This window comes from Lipotes vexillifer, unplaced genomic scaffold (genome assembly GCF_000442215.2).
Source record: "Lipotes vexillifer unplaced genomic scaffold, Lipotes_vexillifer_v1.1 scaffold313, whole genome shotgun sequence".
Lineage (NCBI taxonomy): Eukaryota > Metazoa > Chordata > Mammalia > Artiodactyla > Lipotidae > Lipotes > Lipotes vexillifer.
In genome coordinates this window covers 649,756-667,729 of record NW_006781950.1, presented here as the reverse complement: position 1 = coordinate 667,729, position 17,974 = coordinate 649,756, and the positions used below count along the sequence as shown (strand labels likewise).

General features: G+C 40.5%; 1 protein-coding gene across 1 annotated transcript in view; it reads right to left on the bottom strand.

Annotated features, from left to right (window-relative positions):
* The window catches only part of ICOS (inducible T cell costimulator), a 48,004-nt gene extending 39,840 nt beyond the window's left edge, over positions 1 to 8,164 (bottom strand). Inside the window, exon 1 of the mRNA XM_007454888.1 lies at positions 7,780 to 8,164. Coding sequence (XP_007454950.1) covers positions 7,780 to 8,164 — 385 coding nt within the window. The remainder of the gene's footprint in view (positions 1 to 7,779) is intronic.
* Positions 8,165 to 17,974: the final 9,810 nt, after the last annotated feature.

Below are 17,974 nucleotides of genomic sequence, written 5' to 3'. Positions count from 1 at the left end.
TCTTTCTAGTGAAAGATTTAACAAGGGAACTGATTTATTGAGAACATCTCACTCCACCTCGGCAGGCTTAATTGGTTTCTTAAAAGCTTCTGTAAGGGGGCACCTCTGAAACTAAGCACTGATCTCCAAGCTCCCCAAATTTTAAACCTTCTTGTAGTCACCCGATGATTTTTGGTTTCGTTTTTGCTTTGGGGTTTTATTTCTGTTTTCATTATTTCCCAGTGCCACTTGGGCTATGATTACCTTAATATTTATATTTTTACTAAATTTGTCCTTTTATTTACATCTTTATTTTAAAATTAAAGGAATTTCATATCGGTAATTAAATGGAAAGCCAGTATTATTTGCCATAAATAAGAGGTGATGACAAAAATAAATAAAATAGAAACAATGCAGTAAATTCTAGCCAGAGAGTGAGAGTGTGTTTGAGATTAGCAAATGTTAGGGAAGTGGTAAAGATATAAGAGGACTGCATGAGGCTTGTTCTCAAATGTAATCAAAAAGAATGAAAGAGAACTGAAGTGAGAAAAAATATTCTCACTTTGTGAGTCAATGTGATTTTTTTGTCATGTCCAAGTTCTATCCGAACTCATTTTTTTTTCTTTTACCCCCTAAAGCTAGTGGTATCCACTAGCTTTGAAAAGCACTGTGGCTGTGAGCATTTTATTTTCTAGAAGGGACCTTGCTCTTTATAAATTAATACACTTTCTCCTTAGAATAGTCATCAGTGTCACCAGACTTTAGTTAACCTGAGCCCCCTTCTAGGAGTTAATCACCTCTGGGAGTTCTAAGAGTTTATAAGAGGAAATCCAGGATCGGAGCTGGGAGAAGCACCACCCCAGAGAACCACTGCCAAGTAGTCACTGGGCCACTGGATGACATCCCATCACTGCATCCACCCCTGTACTGTCCAGTATGGCAGCCTCCAGACACACATGGCTACTGAGTACTTGAAAATTGCTAGTCCAGCTTGGAGATGTACCTCAGTGTAAAATACACACCAAATTTTTTAGGACAGTAACCAAAAAGAGGTAAAATCTCATTAAAATAATTCTGCAATGAGTACATGTTGAAATGATAATACTTTGGATATATTGGGTTAAATCAAAATGTTGCTAGTACTAAATTCACTTGTTTCTTTTTAACTTTTATATTGTTTTATTTTGAACCCGTTTTAGACTTACAGAAAAGTTGCACAGCTGTATGGAGTTCCCATACCTTCTCCACCTATAGCTTCCTCTCAAGTCAGTGTCTTCTATAACCACAGTACAATTATCAAAAGCAATAAATTAGTATTGATACAGTACCATGAAATAAACTGCGAACTGTACTCAAATTTCACTTTTTTCCACTGATATCCTCTTTTGTTGTTGTCCCTGGATCCAATCCAAGATACAACATCAAGTTTAGTTCCCTTAGTCTCTGGCATCAGTTAATTCAAATTCCACAGCTCAAGATTTACCAACTGTAAACTCTCTGTTTTAACTTTTTTTCTACGTGACATAGAGTGGGAGAATTGACCTTTATTTAAGCTTCCATACACTGTGCTAAATTAACACACATTATCTCATTAAATGCTCACAGCAGTTCTATTATACAGATAAAAAAATTGAGGCTCGAGAAAATAACAACTGGCAGAGGTTGGGAGTCACACATTTGACTATCTTCCCATGATATTCACATATGCTCCAGTTAGCTCAACTGCATAAGTGTTTTATTTTATCAACTTTTTAATGTTTTAATAATTTTGAAAAATTGGTTCTCTACTGTAGGGATTCTATCCATCATCAGGTTTTATGATGACTGGTAATGACCCTGATGTTCAAAATGGAGCTAGCTCCCTGTGGTTGAATACAGAATCCATTGTGTTCATCAATACCCACTCCAGTGGCTGAATGACAGACTCTTCCTTAATAAAGGAGTAGAACTGGGCACCACTTCCTGGGGCTGTGCTTCTTAAGTGGAGACAGGCAGAGTGTGGTCCAAATGGAATATTCCAAGGACTCCCGAGACCAAAGCAGAGAAATGTAGTTGTTTCTATTTGTTCAACGTGGCTGCCTTTAAAAAAAGGTAATTAGGTGATTTTTTAAAGTCCGGTGTAATTAAACATACTTGGATAAGTTGTGGGTGGCTGATATTATTAGGTATTAAAAAGAAAATATTTCCAAGGGTGTCCTACTTTGACATCCCAAGAAGTCTCAGAGACTTCTACAATTCCCAAATATAGCCGCTAGGGGGTGCTGCTGAATCATACTTAACTAGCAAAACCCACACCTGTATAAATGCTTTTGTTCCTTTGCTGCAACCAAAAATCAAAACAAAACAAAATCAGGAACAATTTCCACAGGTGTGCATGCCATTCAGTGTAAGATTTTGTCTGTTTGTTTGCTTTTGTTTTGTTGTTTTAACAGTTTGCAGTACAGACCTATAGAGCAACTGCAATGAATTCCTGTATTGCCAACAGATGCAAGTAAATCTCAGCCAGATGGACAGATTGATGTGATACCTGCGCTTGAATTGTTCTCTTAAAAGAATTTTGTATTTGCATTGAAGGAGATGACTGCCTGAAAACCTGTGCATGTTTTGTCGTGCTTTGCTTTGGGGGGTGAGGGGGTGTGGCAGGGTAGTGGGAACGCTTCCACACACAGAGATTTGAGAAGGAAACTGAGACGTCCTTGGAGGATTGCGATATCCCAGTGAAGGCAAGGAAACCAACTGAAGTTGCTATGCATCCCGTCAGGCTCATCTTGGTCCATTACTACCTCCTCTAACTGTAAACGCACTTCATACTGCTTGCCTGACCAGTGGTAGATCTGCACCCCACAGAACAAGATGAGTAACTTGAAACAAAATTCGTATTCCCACATGCAGGGAGAAAACAAAAGGAAGGGCAAAGGCTGAGAACAGAGCATGACCCCAGCGCCCACTGGGATATGCCATGAACCAGTGAAGGGACAGTCAGGACTCAGGCATGCCCCAACTCACTGAGAACATACACTCTGGAAGTTCACTGGCAGGCCCACGTTTAGAATTGAGAAAAGTATGAAGGACAGTTAAGAGTCCTTAGGCTACCAATCAAAGCACAAGCAATCCGTAGGCTAGACCATATCAGGAGCAGAGGGAAGCAGCCTGCACTGAGCACTTACTGTATACACCACCAACCATACCTTTCCCTATTTTATTCTCAAATCCAGGCCTTGGGGCTGCAGAATAGTTGCTGTGGAACAAACAACTACCCAGGGCCCCTCAGCAAATGCTCAGGCACTGGCTGAGTTACAAATCCTCTGGCTAAAGGCCATGAGTGCCAAAAGGGAAAGAAAGGGCGTTCTCTCCCTGTACCAGGCATGAAATTAAGTAACACTTGTTTAGAGCTTATTATTTGCCAGGTCCATGTTTAGTGCTTTATATTTATGATATCATTTGGTTCTCACAGTAGTCCTGGGAGGAAGAAATAATTATCCTCATGTTTAGATGGGAATACTTGTGCCAGAAAAGTTACTTAACCTACCCAAGGACATGCAATTAATAACTAGCAGAGGCAAAACTAAAAATGTAACATTTGTTTAACTTGGAGGGATTTCCATGAAGTATTATTGAATAAAAAAAAAAAGCCAAATCCAAAAATTACCTAAAATATACATATGTAAAGAATTACATTAACATGGAAAAAGCACAGGAGGAAACATCTGAGGTTGGTAATCTAGGTTATAAGAGAATATGTGTAGTGTTAATGTTATTTTTACTTATGAATGTGATTTCTAATTTATTAAAAGGCTTTGAGACACGTGTTTGTAAATAATGAAAGAAAATGTCCAAATGTTCACTTTGCAGAATTGTAAATGTTTAATTAAAATTTTTGTTGTGAAGTAGGTTATATATATACAGGAGAGTGTATAAAGATAAACAATCATACTAAGCTGAACACCCATGTACCAACCACATAGGTCACAAAATAGAATATTACCAATACGTACCTTGAAACCTCCTTGTATGACTCTCCCCAATCAAATCTATGCACACAACCCTCCTCAAGGTAATAATTATCTTTTAAATCATTCATATTTTCTCCTTTTAATTTTACCACCTATATATGTAACCCCAAACAATAAATGACTTCCCTTTTCCTTTGTTCAAATTGTATATAAAATGGATCATACTGTACATAAAAAAAGAGAGAGAGAGAATATGTGGTCAGGATGTAAAAAGTACATACATCACACATTTTTCCCACATATGAAAATTATGCATGTGTGTGAGGATATGTACATATAGTTATTCAATTTATACAAAAGTTAAAATAAATAAAATAATTTAAATACATTAATAGGTATTTAACAAAAGTCAATAGCCATTTTAAGTTAAAGCTCTTAGAACACTTTATTGTTATGGATGTGTCTTTCTAATTCTGGGATATTAACAGAAATCAAAAGCACTATATTTAAGTTTAAAATTCTGGGTGTATTCAAGTTAAAGTCAGGAACAAGACTAGGAATCCAACTGTTATTCTCTATTATTCAACATTGTTCTACAAGTTCTAGTTCATGCAATAAGACAAGAAAAGGGATTAAGAAGGTGAAAGCATTAGAAAGGAAGACACAAAATTGCATGTGCAAATGATTCTGTTATAAAAGAAAAAAAAACATATATACATCAACACAACAATGCCTTCACACAACATAGGACCAATCTTAGATACCACTTTTCAACTGGCAAAAATTAACATGGGTGCCATTTTAACTCCTTTACTACCAATCACCTACTAGTTTCTACCCCTCCAAGTCTTAGTGCTATTATGTTTCTCTAAGCCCTAAAATTACCCTCTTCTTCCTTTCCTCCTTAGTAGAAGAAAATGACCCCCCACATACAAACTAATTCACACTAAAATGGGAATGACCACTAAAATTCCATTTTATTGCCTTTGCGCCTTTGTCAAAGACCAGTTAACTATATTTATGTGGGTCTATTTCTGGACTCTCTATTCTGTTCCATTGATCTATTTGTCTATTATTTCACCGACACCACAATGTTTTTGTTACAGTAGCTTTATAATGTCTGGAAGACAGGTCATCTCAGTCCACCAACTCTGCTCTCCTTCAATACTGAGCTGGCTATTATAGGCCTTTTGCCTCTCCACAGTAACTTTAAAATCAGTTTGTCCACATCCATAAAATAACTTTCTCAGATGTTGATTAGAATTGTGTTGAATCTATGTATCACATTGGGAAGAGCTGGTATCTATTTTTTAATTGAAGTGTAGTTGCTGTACAGTATTATGTAAGTTACAGGTGTACAGCATAGTGATTCACCATTTTTAAAGGTTATACTCCATTCATAGTTATTATAAAATATTGGCTATATTCAAGAGCTCATGTCTCGACAATATTGAGTCTTTTTATCCATGAATATGGATTATCTCTCGTCTATTTAGTTCTTTGGTATTTTCATCATATAGTTTTGTAGTTTTCCTCATATACATCTTGTACGTATTGTGTTAGGCTATATGGACATATTTCATTTCTGAGGGTGCTAATTTAAATAATAATGTGTCTCCCTGCACTATGAATTTTTCCAATGCCTCTCATTTTTTTTCTCCCCTTAGGTGGGACAGGATGCAGGGGAGGGGGTAGGATTGAGTATTTCCTTCCCGTACATGGAAGACTAGAGCAGACTGAAGTTGGGTATTTCTCTTCCCTCAGGTAGGTTATGCTCTGATAAATCTCGAGCAGATTAAGCTCTGGTAAAATAGTTTCTTCTGAGAACAGAACAGAATGCTCTCACATATTTCAAAATGGTTCCTTTACCTCTCCTTCTAGAATCACAAGAAGATTTTTCTCCAAGATTCACCGTGAGACCTGGTAGAACTCCTAGAGTTAAAACACAAAAGTGTGCAGGCTTCCCAGTAACTGGGTCTCTCTGAAGTTCTTAACTCTCACAGTTGTCTACACTGAGTGTCCAGGAATTTGTCAATTATAGCTCAGGTTTTCCTATCGTGGCACTGGCTTCTGCAGAGGTTTCTGCTTGGAGGTTTCTACTCTGGTGAGTTGTGATTCCCTGTATCTGCCTGCCTGTCATTCTAATTTTAGGACTAGCAGTTGGCCCTGTGATCTTACCTCTCTGACAAATTCAAGAGATCTGTGGATTTTTCAGTTTGCTCAGCTTTTTCCTTGTATTCAGGATGGTATGGTGACTTCTAAGCTGCTTACATGCTGGACCAGTAACTGGAAGTCTGTTTCTTTCTGTATTTTAAAGGAAAATGCTTGTTAAACTAAATGAGGCACTAATTAATAGAATTCCAGTCAATGAAATAAAATAAATATTAAAACATACAGATTAATGTCAGTTTGGACACCATTGTATTTGTCAAGGTTCTCCAGAAAAACCAGACCAATAGCGTGTGAGAGTGTATGTGTGTGCGTGTGTATTATATGGAATTGGCTCACACAATTCTGGGAGCTGACAAGCCCTAGGATCTTCAGTTGGCAAGCTGGAGACCCAGGAGAGCTCATGGGATAGCTCCATTCCAAGTTCAAAGACCTGAGATCCAGGGAAGCTAATGGTATAATTCTGTTTTGAAGACCAACAGGTCTTAGTGTAGACCAAGGAAGAGCTGATGTTTCAGTTCAAGTCTAAAGACTGGAAGAATTGATGTCCTAGTTCAAAAGCACTCAGGCAAGCGAAAGGAATTCCCTCTTACTCATGGGAAGCTTAGCCCTTCTGTTCTATTCAGCTCTTCAACTGATTGAATGAGGCCCACTGACATTAGGGAGGGCAATCTGCTTTTCCTCAGATTTAATTTAACTAATTTAAATGTTAGTCTCATCCAAAAACACCCTCACAGCCACACCCAGAATAACATTTGTCCCAATGTCTTAGCACCTGTGGCCCAGTCAAGCTGACACATAAATTAATCATCAGAACCATATGGGAATAGGCAGGGCTGTCCTTGCTAAGAATCTAGCTTCAGAATTGGTCACGACTTGTTCCTGCTTTTATAACACCTGCCCTTCCTGTGCCTCTGAAACCACAGATTATTTAATAGCTCCAGGTGGTTTTTAAAGTGGGTTCTAGGGCAGCAACAAAAACAGCAGGGTCCTCTCAGCTCCTGAAATGGGAGAGGGATTGACAACATTGGCTGCTGTGAAAGCAAATCATTTCTCTGCAGAAACACAGGTGAAATCAGATCCAAGAAGTAAGGACTATGTGGAACATTAACATGGTAAGGGTATACACATATTCATGCATATACACACACTTATGTACATGGGTCTTTACACATAATACAAAAAATTACAAGTGTTAAGGGCCAAGCATGTAGCAAAAGGAAATTTAAAAATTAAAATCAGATTCTAACTGTCCAGAGAGAGGGAAAAAAATATATTCCTCACAAAAGGAATGAGAACATCAGATGGCATCAGACTTCTATGCGATGAAGATATGCCATCAAAGTTCAGAAAGAAAATTATTTTCAACTTACATATCCTTAATCAAATGTGAGGGCAAAATAAAAACTTTTTCAGACTTGCAAGGAATAGAGTTTTTGCCTTCCAAACACCGTTTCTTAAGAAGGTACTTGAGGATATAATTTAGAGAATAAAGGTACGGCCTCAATTTCTTCAGAGAAAAAATGAGGGCCAAAACCAGGCCTTTCATTTTTGAATCTGCTCACCACAGAGCCCAGTGCTCGGACATAGGTGCCAGGGTCCCTGGAGGTGAGGGGTGATGGAGGGATTGGGACAGATCCCAGCTCCCCCCTCCCCCGCCTGGTGGGCGCCCGCTCACCCGGCGCCCCTGCCCGCCCCTTGGGCTCTGGCCTCGGGGTGGAGGAGGGCTGCAGTGGCAGAGCCGGCCCTGCACGCGGCCCACGTCCCTGGGCTGGCCTTCCTCTCTCCACCTGTGGGGCGACGCCCTGGCCCAGCAGGCCCTTGGGTTGCCGCGGAGCTGAGTGGGTCAGTGCTGGGCACCCGGCGGGGGGCTGTACCCTGGGGGGCTCAGAGGCATTGGCCACCCTCGTGTGGTCAGGAACAGAGGGACGGGGCAGAGGCCGGCATGGCACCGTCCGTGCCCCGTGGGCCTGCAGGTGTGCCCCGCCCTGGGGAGAGGCGCCCCCCTCCCCCGCCCCCCCGCCCCCCGCCGCCTCTGTGGGAGAAGCTTCACTTGGAACCATTGCTTCTTGGACTGAGTTTCTATGGAAGGGTTCATTTGAAGAAAGAGTTGTGCAGCTTTGGATCATTCAGAAGCTTCTAGATTGGACAATCTCAAAAGTCCCCCAGACTCCAACACTCCACAAGTCTGTGAACACAGGCGAGTCTGATCAATCAACATTCGTTGAACTGCACGGTGCCAGAGCTCCATTTTGTAAACTAAATAGTAGCATACGTCATCAAAAATAAAAAGGCTTTCAGAGATTTCTCTCACTCTGCTTGATTCTTTCTCTTCAGAGTTTGTTTTTTCAGAACAGAAATCTGAGGAAGACAGTCTGGCGATGTGGAAAGAACAATAGGCTAGAAATCAGGAAATCTGGCTCTGATCCTAATTTCATTACCTCAAGCAAGATGGTTAACCTCTGTGGGCCTTTACTCCTATCATTGCATGAATAGAGAGTTGGAGAACATTTTTTAGCTCAAAAAGAACAGGGTGCAATTCAGAGCAAGAGAACCATTGCTGTGATGTGAGGTCCAATGTGATAAAACTACATGACGTTTTAGATAGTGATATTTATTTCACTATTCTGAAGACAAGGGAAAAGAACCCTCCAGGATCATCAAAACTTTTGTTGGCTTTGCCTGCATAAGGTTGACCGGGTGTTATCATTATGAACAAGACAATCATGAAATAATTGAAGTCAACGGAACATTATTGGAATTGACATATATACATTAATATGTATAAAATAGATAACTAATAAGAACCTGCTGTACAAAAAAATAAATTCAAAAATTCAGATAAAAAAGAAAGAAGACATTGGACAGAAAAACAAAAAAAAAACCCAGAACATTAAAAATGAAGTCATTCAAACTATGGGTATTGTTCTTTTTTGTCTCTTTTCTAGTCAAAGTACATTTTTGAAAGCCCATGGGTCAGTGTCTATTCATAGACCTTACGTAAAGAACTTGGAAAGTTCACGAGCACACACAGTGCAGTAAGAATCATACAGGAATTTGGGGTAGGTCATCAAAATGTTTTGTAATCAGATAGCTTGCCGGAGAGAACCCTAGAAACCTAGTAAACATAGCTAATGTAACTGAAACCTGCTTTTCCCAGATTCTCAAAGTTCACAAAGTAAATTTTCAAAAATAAATAAAAATTGGGGAACCTCATTAGCTTTTCACTTTGCCAAGTAACAGCACTGAGTAAATAAAATTATAAAAGCAGTAAAGATCCTAGTATAAACTACCATGACAAATTCATAGAAAGAAAGGGACACATCTGACACCAAAAAATTAGGAAGACTATATTCTTAAGATAAGGACAATTCTTTAAATGGAATTAAAGCTGTGCTATATCAATCATACTTTGTTTTCATCTTACTACAGTCCAGTGAAATTTTATCAAAGAAAAGCATTCCTCCTCCTAGTGCTGGCACTTGAAAACCACCAGACTTCTCCACTGTGAGCATGAAATTAAACAGGAGAGCCCAAGATGCAGCCAGCAGAGGGTGCTTTCACAGTGCTGCATAGGAAACACCTGGCATGTGTAATTCTACAGAGCCTTCTTTAATTTGAACACCCATCAGAAAGTGACTGTATTTTCCAAAAGAAGCAAACCACTAACCTTCCCCATACTTTAGATTCAACTGTTGATCTTGTATCCTGCAACCTTGCTGACTTTGTGTATTAGTGCTAATAGTTTTTTGGTGGACTCTAGGTTTTTCTATGCATATGATCATTTCATACACAAACGAAAGAGTTTTATTTCTTCCTTTCCAATCTAGGGGCCTATATTTCCTTTTCTTGCTTAATTTCCCTAGCTAGAACCTCCAGCACAATGTTGATTAGAAGTGGCAAGAAGACACATCCCTGTTTTGCTCCTGTTTTCAGAGAAAAAGCTTTCAGTTTTTCACTATTAAGTATGATGTTAGCTAGGGTTTTTAGAGATGACCTTTATCAGGTTGAGAGAGTTTCCTTCTATTTCTAGTTTTGTGAGTGTTTTCATCATGAAAGAGTACTAGATTTTGTCAAATGCTTTTTCTGCATCTATTGAGATGATCGTTTATTCCATTAATATGGTGCATTAAACATTGATTTTTGTATGTTGAACCAAATTTGCATTCCTGGGACAAATTCGATTTAGTCCCAGTGTATAATCCTTCATATATGCTGATGGATTTAGTTTGTTACTATTTTGTTGAGGATGTCTGCATCTATATTTATAAGGGATATTGGTCTGTAGTTTTCTTTTCTTCTGATGTCCTTGCCTGGTTTTGGTATTAGGGTAATACTATCCTCATAAAATGAGTTAGGAGGAAATCTTCTTTGGGGAGATACTGCTGCAAGAGGCAATGGACAGAAGCAACAAAAAGAGCTCAAAAGGTGATAGAAAAACAAAGAGAAGCTGTGCCCTATTAAACAAATAACTGACAACAGGCATTTTGTAGGCTATACTATAAACAAATGTGCTTTCAGAAAATAAGAATCTTACACAATTGGTAGATACAAGATACAAGCTAGACCCAAGGCAATAACCATTGTAGCACTGAAAATGACCAGCATGACCTGATACCTAATTCTTAATGGAGCAAAACTTAAGCTTAATATTAAATTATTCATTGAATATAATTATGCTTAACTGCACAGGAAAAAAATTTATAAAGTTTTCAGTCCATAGTCACAGTTCAGTTGTTTTCAATCAGTCTTTGTGACAGAGTTTGCTAATTGTCCCCCAGCATCTTGTCCCTTTTCCTTTTTTCATAATAGAAAAATTTAGCTGGACATATAACTCTACCACCAAAGCCTACATCTCCCAGCCACCTTTGTACCTAGATGTGGTCATGACCTAGATGTGGTCATGTCACCAGGTTTTGGCCAGTAGGAAATGAGAGAAGGTGATGTGCAATTTACAAGTCACACCCCTAAAAATATAGGAATATCTTCTTCCCTATTCCTTATTCCCGTCTGTTGGAATGTAGAAGTCAAGGTGGAAGTTAAAGCAGCTTTCACAGATCACAATATGGAAGCCATGTGTTGAGCATGGCAGAGCAAGAAGGACCCCAGATCCCCAACATCACTGATCTTCTTGAATCCTTTCACTCAGACCATTAAGTAAGAGAGAAATAAATTTCCATCTTGTTTGACCCACTGCTATTTTGGCCTTTGTTACAGCAGCCAAATTAGTATCCTAAGTAATACAATCTTTGTCTAAAATTCCAGGTTTAAAAACAAAAACAAAAACCTCAAGATATTGTTAAAGACATTTTTATCTAACACGCTGCGGCTTTCGATTTTAGTCACAATTTTGGTATCACACAACAAATGAACAAAAAGACCAGATAAGTAATATCCTTTACAGAACATTGTCTTAATGGGGCTTTTTTCCCCAGCCATTTGTTTCTCTCTTTTCACTCTCTCTTGAACACAGTTCCGTCAACTCCTTTCTCCTACTCCTCCAGCAAAATCACTTTTATCGGGATCAACAATGACCTCCGCATAATGAAATTCTATGGTTAATTCTCAGCATCAGAATATCAGTGTATATTCCCCTCTTTGAAAAACTTCACTCAGTTTACAGAACACCTCCCTGTCTTGGACTTCCTCCATCCTCACCAGTTGCTCTGTGTCTGTCTCTTCCTCATCTCTCTTACCACATATTATTAGAGTGCCCCTCAGTCCTCGGAAATCTCTTTTCTATCACCATTCACTTTCTTGGTGATCTTATCCAGTGTCATAGCTTTAAATACCATCTAGATACTGCAGCTCCTAAACTTTCTCTCCAGCCTACTAGAGTATAAGCCCTATGAGGGCAGGAATCCTTGTCTGCTTCTTTCCTGGTGCATCTTCAGAGCCTAGAACCGGACCAGCTACATCTCAGTGCAGCAAACACAGAGTTGTTGAGTATGAATAAATAAGTAACTAGAAGCTGCTTTGCTTTATCAATAATGTCTTTAAAGCACTTAATATTTACTTTCCCCTTGAAAGTCTTAGTAGAGGGCAAGGAAAACCATACCCTCGCTCAGCATGCTGAGCATATGCAGAATAAATTTCAACTGTGAATTTCTGGTGGCACAGCCAGGCTGTTTCACCCTCACTGTTCCTGACCAGTATGCAGAGGCTGTAATAACAATGTCCTCAGTTGGTATTAAGAATTTATAGCACTGCAGAACACGAGCTGATATGACAAAGTCAATAATAGGCTTAAAGAAAATGAGTGCTCATTAGTATTCATCTCTTCATGTCTGTGAATGCTAATCCCCAATACAAACTCTTCTAGGGTCGTAAACAATGCTCGAAGACCAGTACTTTCGAAGGGTGATTACAGGATCTTCTTGGCTTTGGGTATATTTAACAACCAATTACACTCAGTGGGTTACTTAGGGACCCGGAAAAGAACACATGTGTCTAATTAGAAATATTATCAGTTATATGCAGGCTCACTTAGTCCTAATACAACCTGTGTTTACCCAAAACTGAACCAGGAACTACAATTAGCTTTTCCCTTTAAAAACCATTCTAACAGTGTGTACACGGTCAATTTCCTGGATGTTTCTCGAATGTTCTCTGAGTGAGCAGCTCAAGGTGGGTGTCTCTGTGTATGTCTTTCTATGTCAGTGTGTGAGTGTGTGTCTGAGACAGCGTGTCTGTGTCTGTGGTCTAAAAATGCTCTGTGCAGATCTCCGGAAGAAAGAGAAGAGCTGACTATTACCTGAAAATCTGTTGCTAAGCAGAGAAACAGAACATTCAGGAGAGAAAATACTTTCCGTCGGGGAACCTAAATTCTCTTCAGAGCTTGTATTTGACAGCTCATTGCTAATGATTCCATTTGGCAGTGGAGACCTATCTCCCGCATCCAAGAGGAGTGGAGAGGCTAAGAAGACGTAGTGCTGTGCACCCAATTGGCTGCCTACACAACCAACCTCCATTTCCCCCTCTTCCTTCTAACAGAACTCAGTTTTTGTTCAGATGTCCAACCCTGCCCTTCAGGCAACTCAGAGGAATGTTGACCCCATTCTCAGCTCTAGAACTAGATCTTGACTCATCTAAGCTAAGGACCAGCAAACTTTTATTATAAGAGCCAGATAGTATTTTAGAGTTTTATCTACCTAAGTGTCTGTCCCATAGTCTTTGGTTTTTGGTTTTGTTTTTTATAACCCTTTACAAATGTAAAAACCTTTTTTTAGGTCATGAGTCATTCAAACACAGGCCACAGGCTGGATTTGACTCATAGGCTATAGTTTGCCAATTCCTTGTCAAACACGTCATAATAGCTTCATTCCCCTTATCAGTTGCTGCTTTAGAAGAGGGCATGTGATCTAACTCTAGCCAATGAGATATAAGGGAAAATCTGTTGAAGGCTCTGGAGAGAAGTCTCCTCGTCTCTCTGGCCCCCAAGAAACTACGTCAGCCATCTTGCCGTATGAACTGACACAAAGAGGAAGCAGAGTCAGGGGGCCACAGGGAAGTGAAACCAGACCCTTAACTGCATCCCACCTGAAGCCCATCCCGCCTCTGGACTTATTGCCATGTGGGGTAATAACTTCCATCACCGTTGAAGCTAATGTGAATCAGTATTTGCGGTTACCTATAACCCAAAGCCCAAATTCTAATTGATCCGGACTCAATTGATCTAATTGAGTCCAGGGCAGATGAGAGGAGGAAAAAGAGAATAGCTGGGAAGATAAGATCGCAGAACATGTTTCCTCAGATCCCTGAATACCCTGTCCTTCCCTTGGTCCTCTTCAACTCCCTCTCAGATTTCAAATATAAAGGTGTCTGAATGAGTATTAATTATTTTAGTTTTAAAAACCATAAGATTTTAGAGGGAAAAGAGACATTAGGGATAATCGACCACAATTCCTTCATTCAGTGGATGAGAAAATGGTGCTCAAAGAGAAGTAATTTGTCCCTAGTTATACAGCTACTTGGTGGCAGAGATGGAATTAGACACTGGGTCTCAAATCCAAGTCCAGATACTGAAACAAATGATCCAAAGTCTACACACTAGGAGACATGGTCTCCCAACAGTGCTTTTCATGAAAACCTAGAAATCAAGACTTCCCTTTGAACAACAAGAGATTTTGTTATATCCAGGCATAAAATCATTACATCTGTGTATTAGTCAATGTTCTTCAGAGAAATATAACCAATAAGATGAGAGAGAAAGATTATAAGGAGTTGACTCATGCCAGTCTGGAGGCTGACAAGTCCCAGGATCTGCCATCAGCAAGCTGGAGACCCAGAAGAACCAATGTGTATTTCTAGCCCAGATGTGGGCAGGCTGGAGACCCAGGAAGAGCCAATGTTTCATTTTGAGTCTGAAGGCAGGAAAAAAACCACTGTCACAATTCAAAGGCAATCAGGCAGGAGGAGTTCTTCACAGGAGGGTCAGCCATTTTGTTCTATTCAGGTCTTCAACTGGTTGGATGAGGCCCACCCATATTAGAGAGGGCAATCTGCTTTACTCAGCCTACCAATTTAAATGTCAGTTACATCCAGAAACACCCTCACACACACCCAGAGTAAAGTCTGACCAAATATCTGGGCACTCTGTGGCCCGGTCAAATTGACCCCAAATTAACCATCACAATCTGTCATCACTGGGTTTCTGGGCCTGGGTAAAAGGGAGGCAGAGTTTCACATACAGTCCCTAACACATCTATCTTTGACAAGTGTCCCTGGCTTAGAAGCTATGAAGGATTGCAGTGCCAGGAAAAGAAGAGGTACCAAGGTCTCCTTTCTGAGCCTGTTCTTTTGGATTTGGGGAAGAAGATGGATAAACCCCATTTACAGTCGCATTTGAAATGTCAATCCTGACATTTAAAAATGAAACGGAGGGGCTTCCCTGGTGGCGCAGTGGTTGGGAGTCCACCTGCCGATGCGGGGCACACGGGTTTGTGCCCCGGTCCAGGAGGATCCCGCATGCCGTGGAGCGGCTGGGCCCATGAGCCATGGCTGCTGGGCCTGTGCGTGCAGAGCCTGTGCTCCGCAACGGGAGAGGCCACAACAGTGAGAGGCCCACATACCGCAAAAAAAAAGAAAAAAAAAATGAAATGGAAAAAAGAATTAAAAGGTATGATATAGCTTAGAGCAATTTACACAAATCATAGAGGGAATTTTGGAAAGGCAGAGAGTGTTATGAGAATAGCACTGTGTCTCTGTGGTTTTTCTAGAAAGCAAGGGTCCCCCAGTTTTGATGAGAAGGAGGCACTTATCATTCCTCCAGAGTCTTGTGCTCACCAGTGCAGTGGAGCAGGGAGGGAAAAAAGCCGTAATAGAAAATTGAGTGGAGGAAGGGGCTCTTCCTTACTAATTGAAATTTTGGCCAGTTACAGAGCTCTCTGCTCATAATTATAAAGATCTTAGGGCCCCACTATGAAAAGATTAAAGGCCTATGGTTGGGGTTAATTATCATTGACACCTAACACCCTGTAAATGTTCAAAAATCAAAATAACAGGAAGAAAAAATAAGAAGGTGCTCTATGGAAGCCACATCGAGTAATAAGTTTACAAAAAATTAGAAGAAATGTCAGCACTTTCTAATGGGAAGTGAAAGACAGATGAAGAACTTACTATTTAAAGAAATCAAGAGAGGCCCCATGGAAATGAAGGTTCTATTCATGGCCTTCAATAAAATTTCCTCTGAACCTTTTGAGTGATGAACAGGAATTATTTTTAGGTAAAGTACATTTTGCAATTTCTTTGCCTAGGCTGCAAATTTAGTGAATTTTCAGGCCATCAAACAGATTACAAGGCATAAAGAATCCAGTCGGAGGCAGGAAAGAGGCTTGGCTATTGTCTGAGGATGTGATTCTATGGCTCATGCCAGCACTGATGTTAGGGAGAACACCCAGTAAGACCACAAGTGTTACACACCTGAGCAGCAATATCCTGTTTTTAAAAAATTAAAGAGAGGTCGGTTAATTACCATACTTTGGAGATCAAATCTGGTTACACCCTTCTAGGCTGACAATCTTCCTACTAAAAAATGCACCTGGAAACTTCCCCAAAAAGGTGCATGTGACCCCCATCCTATCTGAGAATTCAACTCTTCACCTTCTGCCACATCAGAAAAAAGGGGGAGAAAGGGTATCTGATTTTCCAGGCCCCCAGAAATGGCCCCTTGTTTGCCTGACCCCCTTCAGACCTGCGGCAAAGGGTCAAAGGTTGGAAGCAACATATCTGGAACTGGGCTATAAGTGAAATCAAAGAGACAGAAGTAAAAATGTCCAGTATCTGCTTCCTTTCCAGGCCATTACCAAGGAACTGAGTTATTATCAGCTCAGCAGTGTTAGTTTTTCAAGATTCTCTCCTCCAGAGCAATCTCGTCACCACCATAACTGGCACACAGCTCCTGGGACCCACAGGAGCTAACCACAGGCCCTAAGTAAGGGCAAGAGAATGGTAGGGGTTGGGGGGAAGTGCATAAATCTTAGTTGATGGTTTCCAAGCCAGATTATTTCATTAAAATTGATATACTATATATTTTAACCTCAGGGAATAAGGGTTAAGGGTTTTCTGGGGGGGGGGGTTGTTTGTTTGTTTTTTAACAAGAATTAAATGCTGTGGCGTTTGGAGACATGACTGTATAAATTGTATATGAGAAAATAAATCTCTTGTGTTTCGACTGCTTAAAATACTTAAAATTACTGGCAAGGCCAAAGACATTAGTCCGTGGAAACCTCACAAAAGGAAAGTGGGGCTCAAAGCAATGAATAAAACTGTCGAGCAGTAAGTTTGAGACCTGGCTGGTTGGTAAGGCTGCCCTTCTGATTCCAGAGGATTTGCTCCTTCCACTTACCATTGCTTCAGAATTGAGACAGGGGACAGGAGAGGCAGAACAAAATACAGGAAACTTAAAAAGACATTTGTTTCTTTTCATTTGTTTCTCTTTTTCCCTATAACTTTTTAAGTCTCCTGGACACTAGGAAAGTGCCAGACATTTTGTAAATAATAACATACAATATGCACATTTGTAAGCAATCTTGTGCTAATGATATCTTACTTTTTTTTTTTTTTTTGGCGGTAGCGGGCCTCTCACTGTTGTGGCCTCTCCCGTTGCGGAGCACAGGCTCCGGACGCGCAGGCTCAGCGGCCATGGCTCATGGGCCCAGCCACTCCGCGGCATGTGGGATCCTCCCAGACTGGGGCATGAACCCGTGTCCCCTGCATCAGCAGGCAGACTCTCAACCACTGCGCCACCAGGGAAGCCCGATATCCTACATTTTTTAACAACCCCTAAAATAGCTGCTGATCTATCAAGTTTTCTTTCCCCCCCGCCGCCCGCAGGGTAAAAAGTACAGAGAAAATTAAGCTATAACTCTCTTTTGCTTTACTAATAAATGTGCTCCATTAAAGAGGACTTGGAAAACAGTGCTGGTCCCAAATCCGAGGGGTTTTCATTTTAGCCAGTGAGAGACAGTCTGATGAGGAAAGACATATAGAAGAGGCTGAGTCCATAACCCTTCACAGGAAGGGAGCTATGTGCAGTCTCTGCTTTGGACAGTCTAAGTCCAGCATGTTTGCTTCCTGAGTCCACACCAGTTCTGAAAGGGACAAGAGGAGGTATCTGATCCTTGACCAGCAAAGTTCAGATGATGGGCGAGGGCATAGCGTTTTCTGCCAGAAAGACAAACGTGTCCATTAACAAAGGTGGCCAAGAAGACCTTGGGTCATCAGGTATTTGGAGGGATATAGGAAAAGGCCGTTCAGGAAAAGGAAATTGAGGCAATATATCCTTGGGGTTTCCCTGGTGGCGCAGTGGTTGAGAGTTCGCCTGTCGATGCAGGGGACACGGGTTTGTGCCACAGTCCGGGAAGATCCCACCT